This window comes from Eubalaena glacialis, chromosome 16, assembly GCF_028564815.1.
Source record: "Eubalaena glacialis isolate mEubGla1 chromosome 16, mEubGla1.1.hap2.+ XY, whole genome shotgun sequence".
NCBI classification, from domain to species: domain Eukaryota; kingdom Metazoa; phylum Chordata; class Mammalia; order Artiodactyla; family Balaenidae; genus Eubalaena; species Eubalaena glacialis.
In genome coordinates, this window is record NC_083731.1 from 69068575 (window position 1) to 69082451 (window position 13877).

The following is a 13877-nucleotide window of genomic DNA, read 5'->3' on the forward strand; positions in this document are numbered from 1 at the left end:
GAAGGAAAGAGGACCCTCTCAGGTGTCTGAGTGATGGGGACAGCCCTTCAGGTCAGAGGGACCTGGTTGCACCCTTCATTCAAGTTCCTTGTGTTTGACGCCGAATCGTGGTTCTGGCTATGAACCGTCAAGAGCGCAGAGGGCTCTTTGCCTGATACATAAGTGCTCCACGCCAGGGAAAGGACTGATGGATTTTATAACTTGATAATAAAGCTCTCTCAGGAGAGAACGCCCTCCCAGAGGTGGGAGATAATTTTATCCTTCGCTTTTTCGGCTGCTTCTCTTCCCCTGCATCTTGCCCATCCTTTTCCATGACTTGCTCAACAGAGGGCAAAGAGATTTTCAAGAAAGCACCAAACCCTTGAGGCCTTTGATTTCGGAGCAGGAAAAGATGGCCCGGGCTGAAAGCAAGCTCATAACAGCCTGCCAAAAGAGGGTTCGACCTCTGCCCGCTCCCCCGAGCCCCGGGATCAATCCAGAGGACACATGGCGTGATGGTGCCTTCAGCCCGGCGCCCTGGCCTTCGAAGGAGACGCCATCTCCTTGTGTCCAGGCAGCGTGGCCCCTGAGGTTCCTGGGAAGGTGGCAGACTTGTGTCTAGTTGGTCTGAAATACATACCTCTGAGCTGGCCAGGTCCCGTTCCCTAATCTGCTGTCGGCACGCATTTCAGAGTTAGCTCACTCTGAAATAGATTAAAAAGAGAAGGAAGAAATGATTTGGACACTAAGTCTCCTTTCAACCCCAAGAGTCTGCTTTGTGACCGTGGTGACTTTTGCTCAATTTAGAAGCAGCGGAGAAGGGAATTGCAAGGAGAAGGTGGCGAGAAATCACCATTCTGACTGAATCCGATTAAAAGTGTTCTATAAAACTATGCCAACAAATCAGGACAAACCTCACACCAAGATCTTGAATCACAAGATGTTTACGTAATATAATGCCCATGGCAGACAAATACCAAATACCACAAAGTACCTGAGATGAAAAAAGAAAGGAAGGACGGAGAGAAGGAGGGAGAAGAATAGAAAGGAGCCTGGAGTCCTGGCCTTCGGAGATCCAAGGGCCCAGGCAGAGTTCCTCGGGGAAGGGGTGGCTGCACGTGACCGTCCGGGGCCTCTGCTTCACATCTCAGCTTCCGAGGAGCAGACCTCCGTCGCCGCAGTGATGGCAATCCCGATGGCGAGGCTGCCGTTGTCGGAGAAGAGCTGGGCCAGCGAGGTGTTGAGGACGAGGCAGTCCCCGTCAGTGATCACCGAGTCCACGCACTCCAGGACAGACCGGGGGGTGGCCTCCCACTTGAGACGCCGGTGGTTTCTGTTGAGCTCCAGGCGATAGGTGAAGCAGTCGGCCTGGGTGGGGGTCCCGATGAGCATCATGGTGGCGAAGAACTGGGGGTGCCCTGCGTGCCTCTCCCGTTTCCTAAGCACCAGCAGAAAGTGGTGGCCGAGGCAGGAGTGCATGATGATCCAGTCGGCCGGTGCCGGCAGGTGCATGTCCGTGGCCAGGAAGACGATCTCGGCGCCCTGCAGGATGTCCACTCTGTGCATCTGCCGCAGGTGGGGCACCACCACCTCCAGGTGGCCTTCCCACTGGCAGGAGAACAAGGGGCACGTGCAGGGCGTCACCTGGGCAGCGTGTAGCCCCGCCTCCTGGTTCGGGGGGTGGTGAGGGCGGGCGTGGTGGCGGAGGTGGGGCTGGCGGGTGTGGTGGCGGAGGAGTGGGGGGAGGAGGTGAGGGGGGAAGCTGCCGGGCTCCGGGGCGCTCTGGGTGACGGCGCGTCGGCCGGACACATACTGTAGGCGAGAGAGAAGAGCATTAGTGGCGGTGAGATCAGTCTCTCAGCCTGGCTGAGACTCCCCCCCGGTGTTCAGAATGTGGAAAGCAGACTCTCCCGTACCGGTAGAGAAAGCTCTATTTCTTAAAAAAATGAGACCTGCCAGACTGTCTTCCAAAACGGCAGCACCATTCTACATCCCCATCAGCCATTTAAGAGAGTTCCAGTTTCTCCACGTCCTTGCCAACACTTGTTATTATCTGTTTTGACAAATATTTTAATGAGACAAAATTCATTGTTTTGAATGTTTTGCCAGATTTAGATGCTGAAGTCTTCTCCAAGTCATTTCATTTCAGTATAGAATGTAAATTTACCCAATCGGAAATAGAAGCTCCTTCAAGAGATTCCTCCTGCAAGAAGAGATTTTCCAAATGTATTAGTATATTTTTTAAAAAAACTAAAACTTTAAAACAATGAGGGACATGGTGGTTGCCTTGGGTGGTTGAGATTCTGAAAACTCAGTCCAAGAAAATGCAATATTTATGCCTTTTTGATTCTTTAATTAGATACTCAAATAGGCAGTTTTCCCCTTCAAATAACTTGCATTGATGGTCATTAGTCATAAAGAACAAAGAAATCAATTTTTTTTGTGCTTTTTGGATACTGTTGGTATTTTTGTGCAGGCACTGGAACTCAATGGATTTTTTCCCCTCTATTTTATCATTACTGTTATTTTTAGAACAAAATTTTGGTAAATACCTATTTGTCCTTCCAGTGCTGCCAGGGGTTGTGCTATCTGTGGTGCCCTTCTGGGTAGTAAGGCAACCGTGGGACCCCGAGCTGACTGTGTGCAGCTGGACCACAGTCCCCAGGAAGGGAGCCTGAGCTATGGCTCCTGGGACTTTGCCCCACCAGGCACACTTCTGTCCTGCTTTAGGCTCACTGTTCCAGAACAGCTTGCCAGGGGCTCACCACTAGCCAGCTTCCACCCTGAGACTCTCTTGACCTTTTGTTCCTCACGACAGCGTGCCCACCAATGCCCTCAAAACATCAGGAGCTGTGACAACACTTTCTGATCAGGTATCAGTAAGCATTTACGGAGCACCTGCCATGACCAGACCCTAGAGATACAGCTGTGAGCAAAATAAACACTGCGTTTCTCCATGTAGGTGGTACAGACATTAGTACGTATCTAATTAATTATGGTTTTGAAAAGGCTCCTCCCTGGCACGAGGACTGTGATTCCTGTTTTTCAGTTGAAGAAACAGGCTTCAGTAGTAACATGCCCAAGGTTACAAGGCTGGGAAGTGAAAGATGGGATTCGTTTTCACGCCTCATGACTCTGAACACAGCAACTGCCCTCCCCTCAATAATCCCACCTCCAGCTCCCTCCCGCATTCTTTGAGGTTTTTTTCTTTAATTAGTCTGTGGGGTCTGGGCTGTGCAGGGGAGGTGGCCGGTCTTCAGGGTACTCCAGGCATGAGGCGTTCACGTGGCAGCCTTCTCTGGGCTGCCCTCAGGTTCGCTCTCCAAGCCCCTCTGGACTTCGGGTGCCTTTGGGCACTTGCCTCCTCGCTTCGGTTCCTTCCCAGCATGTAGAGGACCAGGGTGATGGGTGATGGTCTGTCTTTCATACTCACCACTGTTGCGGCCAGTCTCTATCTCCCCAGGCTCAGAGAGTGGCTGAGAGTGGAGGCCTGGCGAGCTTCCCTTTCTTTAGAGCACCCAGGGACACATACACACACACTGGGGGCCCGACTAGCTCTGTTCTGGAGTTGTTCACCCCCGCTCTCTCCCCCGCCGGGAGCCCAGCCCACCTGGAGGGTGAGCTACAGGGCCCTTCCAGTAGCTCCTGCATGGCAGCTACTGGGCAGCCTGTCGTCACCCATCCTGCACACCCGCCAAGCCACCTGTCCCAAAGGGGACAGTGTCTTCCCCTTGATGGAAAGGCTGTGTTCCAGAATCCTGCTAGTGGTGAGTCTGACTCAGCCTTTAGTGTTAAATATGGGGAAGGGAATTAACTAGTATGTAGCATCTACTAAGTGTTAGGCGCTGTGGAAAGTAGATATTTTTTGTGTCATTATTTCATTTAATTTCTCACAGAAAAGATCCATTTTCTTAGTTTTTAAAAAAAGTTAAATCTGGCTTAGTTCCTACCTGCTTGCTCGTGGCTGATATCATTTAGTCAATGGGTGAAGGAGGGAGGCCAATTCCTAGGATCCCTTGGTATTGTACAAGTAGCCCAGGCTCATACACTCCACCAGCCAGATGCAAGGACCCCTCCCAGGTCCTCCCAACAGGCCCGGCAGAAGATCAGCCTCTTCTGTTTTGCTCAAGAGGACCTGGTGTTGGCTTCTCATGGAAAGCCCCAAACGCTGTCCCCTCTCCCAGCCTCTGAGAAGCCCCCCACCCTCATCTAGGTCACAGCAGTCACGAGAGAAACATGTGTTCTAGATGAAGAAACTGACACAGAGAGGTTGAGTCACTTGCCCAGGGTCACACAGCTTATAAGGGTGCAGGTGGGAATGGAGCCCAGATCAGTTAAAGGTGATATAGATCATAGCCTGGGAAGATCACCAGCTGGATGTTGGGCAACTTTGGTCTGTTCCACTGTTTACTTGTCCGGCAGCCTTGATTAAGTCAGTTGCCCCATCAGCAAAATATTTATTTCATAGGGTTGTTAGGGGATCAAGTGAAACAGTGCCTGTCAAACAGCTTTAATAACCACATCAAGTATTACATCAGTATGGCATTCCCATTTGGATACGGCTTGGGATGAAGCGTTTCGGTGGCCTTCCCCCTCAGTCCATGGCTGCCTGCCTTGGTCCTGGTCAGCTGACCCTCACACCTGGGCAGCACTCTGGGCTGAACACAGGCCACCAGCAGGGTCTGGAGACCCCAACATAGCACTTGGCTGGGGCCTCCTGTCCAATGCCGATGCATGATGACGGAATGTCCTGAAATTCCTATCTCAGAAATGGCCTCTGGGCTAGTTATTCTCTGCCCTTCTCCAGATCCATCTTCCATCTTCTCCATCCTGTTCTGTGCAGCTAGTATCAGAGATGTGAAATCAGAGTAAGGAGGGCATGAGGAAGAAACACCTCGACCTCCCTTTCTTCCCCGACTCCAATCTCCTGCCAGTGCCCCCCATTGGCTGAACGCAATCAGAGACATACCAGACGGAAGCCCAGGAGGTGCACTCAGTGAGGGTCAGCCCCCGTTGGAAATGGTGCTTCACCAGTGAGGAGCACATGTGAAGAGGGAATGTCCACCTGTATGCAAATGTCTCAGTTCCCTCCTTTGTGATGTTAGCTGATCCGACCAGTCTGGGCCTCCTAGGCTGAGCTTTGATGAGGCTGATTGCGGGGAGGCAGGGAGGGCTAATATATGCCCACAATCATTAAGCCATTCGACAAGAATGGATACACCAGCTGACATGTGCACCGCCTCAGCACAGGCTGAGAATACTGAGCAGAGTACGGTCCCAGGTCCTGTCTCAGTAGCTCACTGTGATTAGGATAATACAACACACTGCAAAAATGCAGGACCGGAGGGGCTCTGAGTGTGCAGAGTGGCGGCCGTAGCTATTCTAGTCAGTGCCAAGTGCCAGTTACCCTGGGCGAAGCGGGAAGGGTGATGCTCTAACAAAGTAGGCAAAAGGTTTGCTGATGGGGTGAATAACAGGTTCCAAGGAGCTGGATCTGAAAGCCCGTGGGATTTTTAAGAAATGAAAAGTTCCAGGTGGCTGTCACTAGAGGATCTGGCAGAGATGGTGAGGAGAAGGGCTGGAGAGCAGTGGGGCCCTATTGCCAAAGTCTTGGCACGGAGATGACACCCAGCACTCAGGGGCCGTCCGTAGGAGGGCCCAAGGGACACAGCTTCACACTTCAGGGAGCCCCTGCGGGCAGCATGATGGCCCAAGCCCGCCGGCATAGCCGGTTCCAGCTGTCACTCAGGATGGGGCAACAGTGAGTCCTGGCACTTGTCCAACCCCTGGACCCTAGGCTTGGTCATTCCACCCAGACTCTCCCCTTGCTTCCTTTTGGCCTCGTCTTCCACTGGCCTTTCCGTTGTTTAATTGCTGCAGGGTAACACAGCAGCCAGTGGTATAATCCAAAGTGACTGAAGTGAATGAGTATGCAAATAAAGCGAGACATTATAAACTCACGGAGACCCCTGTGCTTGCTGTGCCCTGAGAAGGTGCTAAGAATAAACACAGCCTTAATTCTCTATTTCTTCCTGCTCTATCTTCTGATGCAAAATATGTTTCATTTAAATGATCTTTGGGTGAGCGAGGTCACAGGGCTGCTGGCAGGGAGAAGGGATTCTTTTCATTGGCAAAATGCTAATCGTTTTGGAAAATGAATTCTAATCTTCCCATCTGATACAGTGGATGTGTGAGTAATTACTTTCCTTCCCTAAACTGTTAATGCAACATTAGTGATTACATTAATTAAAACTCTTACAGGCTGATAAACCCCTCAGCCAGTCTGCGGATGTCTTCCTTCCATTGGCCATATTTAACTTCCCATTTGGAAGAGAGATCTTGAATTGACCTTTAGAATAATTCGCAAAATTGGGTTTAGAAATGTTAGGCTTTATGGACTGGGTATAATTCTCTCCCCAAGCATTAGTGAGACCATTTCCACTGAGGGTGTAATTGAATTTAAAAATGCCTGCCTTAATTTCATCAGCCACACTCCCATGGTTGGTAATGGCTATCCCTCCAAATCCTGGCATCCAAAGAGGAAACCTGCCCCTGGAAAATCACGTGACCCTTTCTCCAGCATCTGCTCCCTCTGGTCAGTGAGCTCACTTGGAGGACTACTCTCTCCTTCCACTTGATTCCAGGAACCGTGCCATGCTAATTAATGCATTTCAGCTGAAGGCAGATTTTTTGCACGCAATTTCAAATGACAGGCATGTGCGGGACTTCCCTGGTGGTCCAGTGGTTAAGACTTCTCCTTCCACTGCAGGGGGTGTGGGTTCGATCCCTGGTCGGGGAGCTAAGATCCCACATGCCTTGCAGCCAAAAAACCAAAACATAAAACAGAAGCAGTATTGTAACAAGTTCAATAAAGACTTTAAAAATGGTCCACATCAAAAAGAAAAATGCTTAAAAAAAAAACGACAGGCATGTGCTTTGAGTTTGCTCATGCCCTTATTTGTGAGAATTAACGAAGTGAAGCTTTCAGTACAGGGGGAAGGGGAAAGGCAGCGATGCTATCGATGTATCTCACACACAGGAGAGAAGAGCGGGGAGGAGTAACATTTCCGGGCAGGTATCAGAACATTGGGATAAAGTCAAGGCTGGAACCTAGTTGGGAATCAGGTCTGCAAAGAAGGGAGGCTGATACGACCCAGCAATCCCACTACTGGGCATATACCCTGAGAAAACCATAATTCAAGAAGAGTCATGTACCAAAATGTTCATTGCAGCTCTATTTACAATAGCCAGGACATGGAAGCAACCTAGGTGTCCATAGACAGATGAATGGATAAAGAAGATGTGGCACATATATACAATGGAATATGGCTCAGCCATAAAAAGAAACGAAATTGAGTTATTTGTAGTGAGGTGGACGGACCTAGAGACTGTCATACAGAGTGAAGTAAGTCAGAAAGAGAAAAACAAATACCATATGCTAACACATATATATGGAATCTAAAAAAAAAGGTTTTGAAGAACCTAGGGGCAGGACAGGAATAAAGACACAGACATAGAGAATGGACTTGAGGCCACGGGAAGTGGGAAGGGTAAGCTGGGACAAAGTGAGAGAGTGGCACGGACATATATACACTACCAAATGTAAAATAGATAGCTAGTGGGAAGCAGCTGCATAGCACAGGGAGATCAGCTCGGTGCTTTGTGACCACCTAGAGGGGTGGGATAGAGAGGGTGGGAGGGAGGGAGATGCAAGAGGGAGGAGATATAGGGATATATGTATATGTATAGCTGATTCACTTTGTTAAAAAGCACAAACTAACACACCATTGTAAAGCAATTATACTCCAATAAAGATGTTAAAAAAAAAAAAGAAAAAGGGAGGCTGGAACCTAGTTGGGAATCAGGTCTGAAGAGAAGGGAGAGTATCTGTACCTGCTCCAGGTCCCACTCTGTAGTCTTTAAAAATCTCCTCCGTTTCTCGGAAGGACGGTCAAAGCTGAAGGTTTAGTGTTCTGCATTCCATTTTCCTGGGACGCCCACCTCTCCACCCCTCTTCCGCAAAACCTAGCATGACTGTGCGTGTGCACACGAAACCCAGGAGGACTCTGGAAAGCTTCCAGCAAACAGCTGAGAAATAAGTTACACGGAGATAGGAAACAACGGGGCTTTTATTGCCTGGGATAGACTGTCTTCCTTAGAAGATGTGTCTCTTGCTCCTTTCCCCCCAGACAGTTATACTTAGAACACAGAATGAATGAGAGCTTCGTGTGGGGAGCATGATAATGTCTGTAATTTTCTTTAAAATGCTTTCATAGAGAGAATGTGATAGGAATGTGTACATTTTTAACCTACACTCCAGGGGCTGTCAATTCCCTGATCAGGAATTCTCACTTCAAGGTGATCACCTAACATTTTATCCTAAAGGCCACACTCCAGAGATAACGACTACAATTGCTTCAATTAGTATCCATATTTCTGACCCACACCAGATGCTGCTAATTAACATTTCCACAGAGGTTTCCATTGGTGAAATTAGTAGTTTGTTAATCAGCATAGTAGATGGTAGAAATGAACTCTCCTTGATGAAATTCCTGGTTTTCAAGCTACGAAGATTGTTTAAAACACTTCAGAGGAATTCCGCACTTTAGGGAGAGCCCGGGAGCTTGTTCCCTGACTATTCCTGACTCTGGCCACTGAGTCAAGGACTCCCCATGGTCTGGTACCATCTCGAAGAGTATCAGAATCTTGCTCCTGGTAGATCACTGCATACAAACTTTCCTCACTGGCAATCAAAATTATGTAAACTGAGCAAGGAGACACTTGTTAGCAAACACACAGAAGCCTTGAGTCCTGAGCTATATACGCCATAAATAATAAAGAGGAAAGTGAGTTATTACTGTGAAAAGAGGAAGATAAAAATTTGCCTGGATCAAATTTTTAGAAACCAAGGTCCATGGGTGAAAAACAATGAAAGGGATTCATACAGATGTCTACACAGGCACTGGTCCTATGGTCTCAAAAGGCTCATGACTGAGCTGGTCGTCTTATAAATTCAGACCCTGGCTGTGTGAGAGGCTGGGAAGAAATGTGTGGACGACATTGTGAAAACAAAAAATATGACTCAGTCCTCAAGCACCCCAGGCCTTTCTTTAGTTCCTAGATCCTGGCCCATGGCCGCCCAGCGTGCCTCCATCATGGTCCCAACTGGTATTGTCACTTTGAGACCATCAGCCCCTGTAAGACGGGGATTCTGCCTCCCTCCCTGACCTGCGAAGTCAAGCAGTGGTCAAGATCTGTCCGTACAATTCATTTTTTATTTCAACTCGTTTTGAAAATCACTAGTGCGTGGCTTTCTCTTCTTAGCTAGGTTGGAAGTCAGAGGGCAGAGACAGGGTTTAGTTTGCCCAGTGCCTAGCCCTGTGATGGGCAATGCCAGCACTGTGCAGTGTCTGGCATCTACTAGACTCTCCCTGAGTATTTGTTGCTTGAATGAATGAATGAATGATTCATAAATGGAACCGTGTCCTGCACTATATCCATGGAAAGGCTGCTTGTCTTCAGTCAGAGGCTCTGTTCTCTACCCTTCCTTCCTGTAGAAATATGTGTGGTGTGGTGTGTGTATGTGTATGTGTGCACACGTGCACGTGAGTCCATAGCTGTTGGCTTATCAAGCAGGTCTCCTGGTGGCTTCTCACCCAGAACTCGACAGTGATGGGACAATGGGACCTGACCAGGAGCAGGACACTGATATGTACCCAGCTGCCATCATGGGAAGTAAAATAACAGCCTCGAAGAAGGAACTTCTCATGCCAGTGAGGTACTTTCTTTGCTTTTACTTTGTATAGAGATTATTCGGAGTCTTAGGCATTCCCTTTATCAATAGCAGATTGTTTCTTACAATTTGTTTGGGAAGGATAGTCTGCTGGATCAACCCTGGATCCAGCAGACTGTCTTAGATTGTCTTAATCTAACCTTCTTAGATTGATCTAGACCCGCTTTCCCCTCTGGCACTTCAGCAGGACCAGTGACCTAACTAAAGGTTGGATGCCCCCATACTTCCAGTTTCTGTTAACAATCAGCAGGAAGTAACTTCAATCCAACCAAAGATTATGGGCCCTCCCCCAGTTTTCCCCTTCCCCATAAGATGGGGAGACTAATGGGTTGTGCCCACCCAGTGCCCTGAACTGACCCTTCCAGACCATACTCCAGATAACTGGGATCCTGGAATTCCCTACCCAATGGCTCTGAGTCAGCTTCCGGGAGCCTGTGCTATTTCTGGCATCCATCATCCAGAAGGCGGACCATTAGACATGAGGTGTGACCCATGGGGGACTATTTGGGGCTTGGATGTGTGGGCTAGGGTGTCCACTTGCCTTTGCCTGGGACTCATTTCAGTGCAGGATGAAGCCTCATTAGGAAGAAAGTGAGACAGGTTGTGGACTGGGGGCTGTGGCCATCCAGATCGTTATGAAGGGGTAATTATTAAAGGAGGAGGGTACGCCACATTTTAAGAGTCTCTTACCTTGATCTTTTAAGTGTTTAGACATGCAGTGTGTGGGCCTCCGCCTTCACTTTTGCCTTGAGCCCTGCAAATGTTAGGGACAGGCCTGCAGTCAGACCACACAGCAGAGGAATCCTGCTCCATTTCCATTTATTCTTTGACTCTGCCTTTTATCTGCGAGGTTTTGAGCATGCTAATGAGTTTTATGAATCTTGCAGTTGAAAGACCTTTCCTTAAAAGCAACTTTTTGAGTAGTCAGACTTTTATATCTGCAACTGGCAAGTAGAAACCCAGGGCCTGTATGAGCAATTTAAAGGTTAGGATTTAATTACCTGAAGACCCATTAACTGCAGGGATCTGGGTAGGATTACTTTAGGCCCCTGGGGGTGACTCAAGGGTGGCGTACGTAGCATGCTGGGAACAGTCTCACCTGATCTGGATAACCTCGGGTTGTGGGCAACAATTTTGCTCATGTACCTGGTGTCGCTATGGTAGGATCCGGGGCCATAAAGTTAGGGAGGGGGTGGGTTGCTAAAATGGTTACACGTGCAAATGCAAACTTCAGAAGCAGATGTGTTCGCAGGCTACGAGTGGACAGCGGTATGTCCTGGGTGGTCTGAGACATTCTGATGGCCAGGCTGCCCCAAGGCCACATGCCACCCTTGTTTGTCTGGTTCTTTAAAGACATTGTGACCAGGAACTCCACAAATTCAACTCTCTCCACCAGGGCTCTCAACCCTCCCCATCTCCCGCCCCCGGGGTACCCTTTGACCTGGCTAAGTTGTATTCCTCCAGTGTTCTGTACTGACTAGGGCAGCTCTGTCTGTTGCGTGTTCCTTTATGACACATAGCACACTTATGTGTTTTGCTGCTGGACCGTGATGTGAGCTCAGGTGGTTGAGTGTTGCATCTGTTTCTTCCGTGATGTATCCTCAGTGCCGGCAGTGCTTAGAACATGGTAGGAACCCGAGAAATATTTGTGGAGATGATGAACAAGTGAATCCTCTCCATTGAGCTGTCACCCTAATACAATCCAACCACTTCTCACCATCTGGCTGCCACCACTCTAAGGCAAGTCACCCTTACTGCCTTTCTGGGCTACTATGATAGCCTCCTGACTAGATGTAGTGGGTTGAAAGGTGGCCTCCAAAAGGTGTCCACATTGTAACCCCTGGAACTGAGAATGTGACTTTATTTGAGAAAACGGTCTCTGTAGATCTAGATAAATTAAGGATTTCAAGATGAGATCACCCTGGATTATCCAGGTAGGCCCCAAATCCAATGACAAGTGTTCTTAGAAGAGACAGAAGAGGAGAAGACACAGACACAGACGAGAAGACCATGTGAAGATGGAGGTGGAGGTTGGAATGATGCTGCCACAGCCAGGGAATGCCTGGCGCCACCAGAACCAGAAGCAAGGAAGGGTTCTCTCCTCAAGCCTTCAGAGGGAGCATGGCCCTGCTGACAACTTGATTTTTTACCATTTTGGCCTCTAAAACTGTGTGAAAATAAATTTCTGTTATTTTGAGCCACCCAGTTTGTGGTTTTGTATGGCAACCCTAAGAAATGAATACACAAGTCTTCCTGCATCCATTCTTGGCCTCATACAGACTGTAACTTTTCTCACAAAATCTTTTAATAGTTTTCCATCAGTATCAGAATGAAACACAAACTCCCTATCCACGCCATCAAGAACCAACATACTCTAGAAGACATACAGATGGCCAATAGGCACATGAAAAGATGCTCAACATCACTAATTATTGGAGAAATGCAAATCAAAACTACAATGAAGTATCACCTTACACCGGTCAGAATGGCCATCCTCAAAAAGTCTACAAATAATAAATGCTGGAGAGGGTGTGGAGAAAAGGGAAGCCTCCTACACTGTTAGTGGGAATATAAATTGGTGTAGCCACTATGGAGAACGGTACAGAGGTTCCTTAAAAAACTAAAAATAGAGCTACCATATGATCCAGCAATCCCACTCCTGGGCATATATCCAGAAAAGACGAAAACTCTAATTCAAAAAGATATATGCACCCCAATGTTCATAGCATCATTGTCTACAATAGCCAAGACAAGGAAGCAACCTACATGTCTATCAACAGATGAATGGATAAAGAAGATTTGGTATATATACCCAATGGAATATTAGTCATAAAAAAAAGAACGAAATAATACCATTTGCAGCAACATAGATGGACCTAGAGATTATCATACTAAGTGAAGTAAGTCAGAGAAAAATATCATATCACATATATGTGGAATCCAAAAAAGTGATATAAATGAACTTATTTTCAAAACAGAAATAGACTCACAGACATAGAAAACAAACTTATTGTTACCAAAGGGGAAAGAGAAGAGGAGGGATAAATTAAGAGTTTGGGATTAACAGATACACACTACTATATATAAAATAGATAAACAGTAAGGACCTATAGCACAGGGGACTATAGTCAATACTTGTAATAACCTATAATGGAAAAGAATCTGAAAACGAATATATATATATATTCTTATATGTATAACTGAATCACGTTGCTGAATCACTTTGATATACACCTGAAACAAACACAACATTGTAAGTCAACTATACTTCAATTAAAAAAAAAAAAAAAAGAACCAACATCCTCTGACCCCCAGCTAACTCTCTGCCTCATCTTTTTTCCCCTGCATCCCTTTGCTACTCTGCTCTAAGCACATTGGCCTCTTGCTGTTCTTTGAACACACTGTCTACACATTTGCCACAGGGCCTTTGCACTGTCTATTCCCTTTACTTGGAACAATACCAGCTACCCACATGGCTCGCTCTCGCACTTTATTCACATCTCTGCTCCACAACTACCTCTACTCTGAGGCTGTCCTTCACTTATCTATTAAAGAAACCCTCTCAATCCCCTTACTCTGCTTTATTTCACTTCCTAGTATTTATCAGTTCTATACAATTATAACATTATATTATAGTATATATACTGTAGGTCATATATTTATTTGTGTACCGTCTGTCTTCCCTACTGCAATGTATATTTCTTGGGACTAGGAATTTGGTTGTGTTCACCGTTGTATCTCTAGAACATTATCTGATACCTAAAGAGCTCAATAGGTTTTTTTGTTTTTGAATGAATGGATAAATTCCTTTGGATCTTAAACTTTTCCATCTTAGAGAAGCTGGGTAATGTGCACGTGTCACTGGGATGTTGATATGACAGGGACTCTCCCCGTTCCCCACTCCCTCCACCCCCTGCCCCCAGGTCTCCCCATCAGAGTTTTGTCCACTCTGACCTGGCAAATTTCTCATGGCCTGTGGCTGCTGAGACCATGAACTTCTGGTGTCTGTAGGGAACTAGGGCGGCACTGGAGAGCAGTGTTCACTCACGTGTGTCCCTGACCCTGGGTGTATCTTTGAGCTGCTGATTTGCAGATTCAAAGTAAA

The 13877-nt window shown here is 47.3% G+C and overlaps 1 protein-coding gene across 1 annotated transcript in view; it reads right to left on the bottom strand.

Moving 5' to 3' along the window:
• Window positions 1-1119: 1119 nt before the first annotated feature.
• Window positions 1120-13877, bottom strand: part of SIAH3 (siah E3 ubiquitin protein ligase family member 3) — a 71799-nt gene continuing 59041 nt past the window's right edge. The window contains exon 2 of the mRNA XM_061171153.1: window positions 1120-1791. Within this exon, the coding sequence (XP_061027136.1) occupies window positions 1120-1791 (672 nt within the window). The remainder of the gene's footprint in view (window positions 1792-13877) is intronic.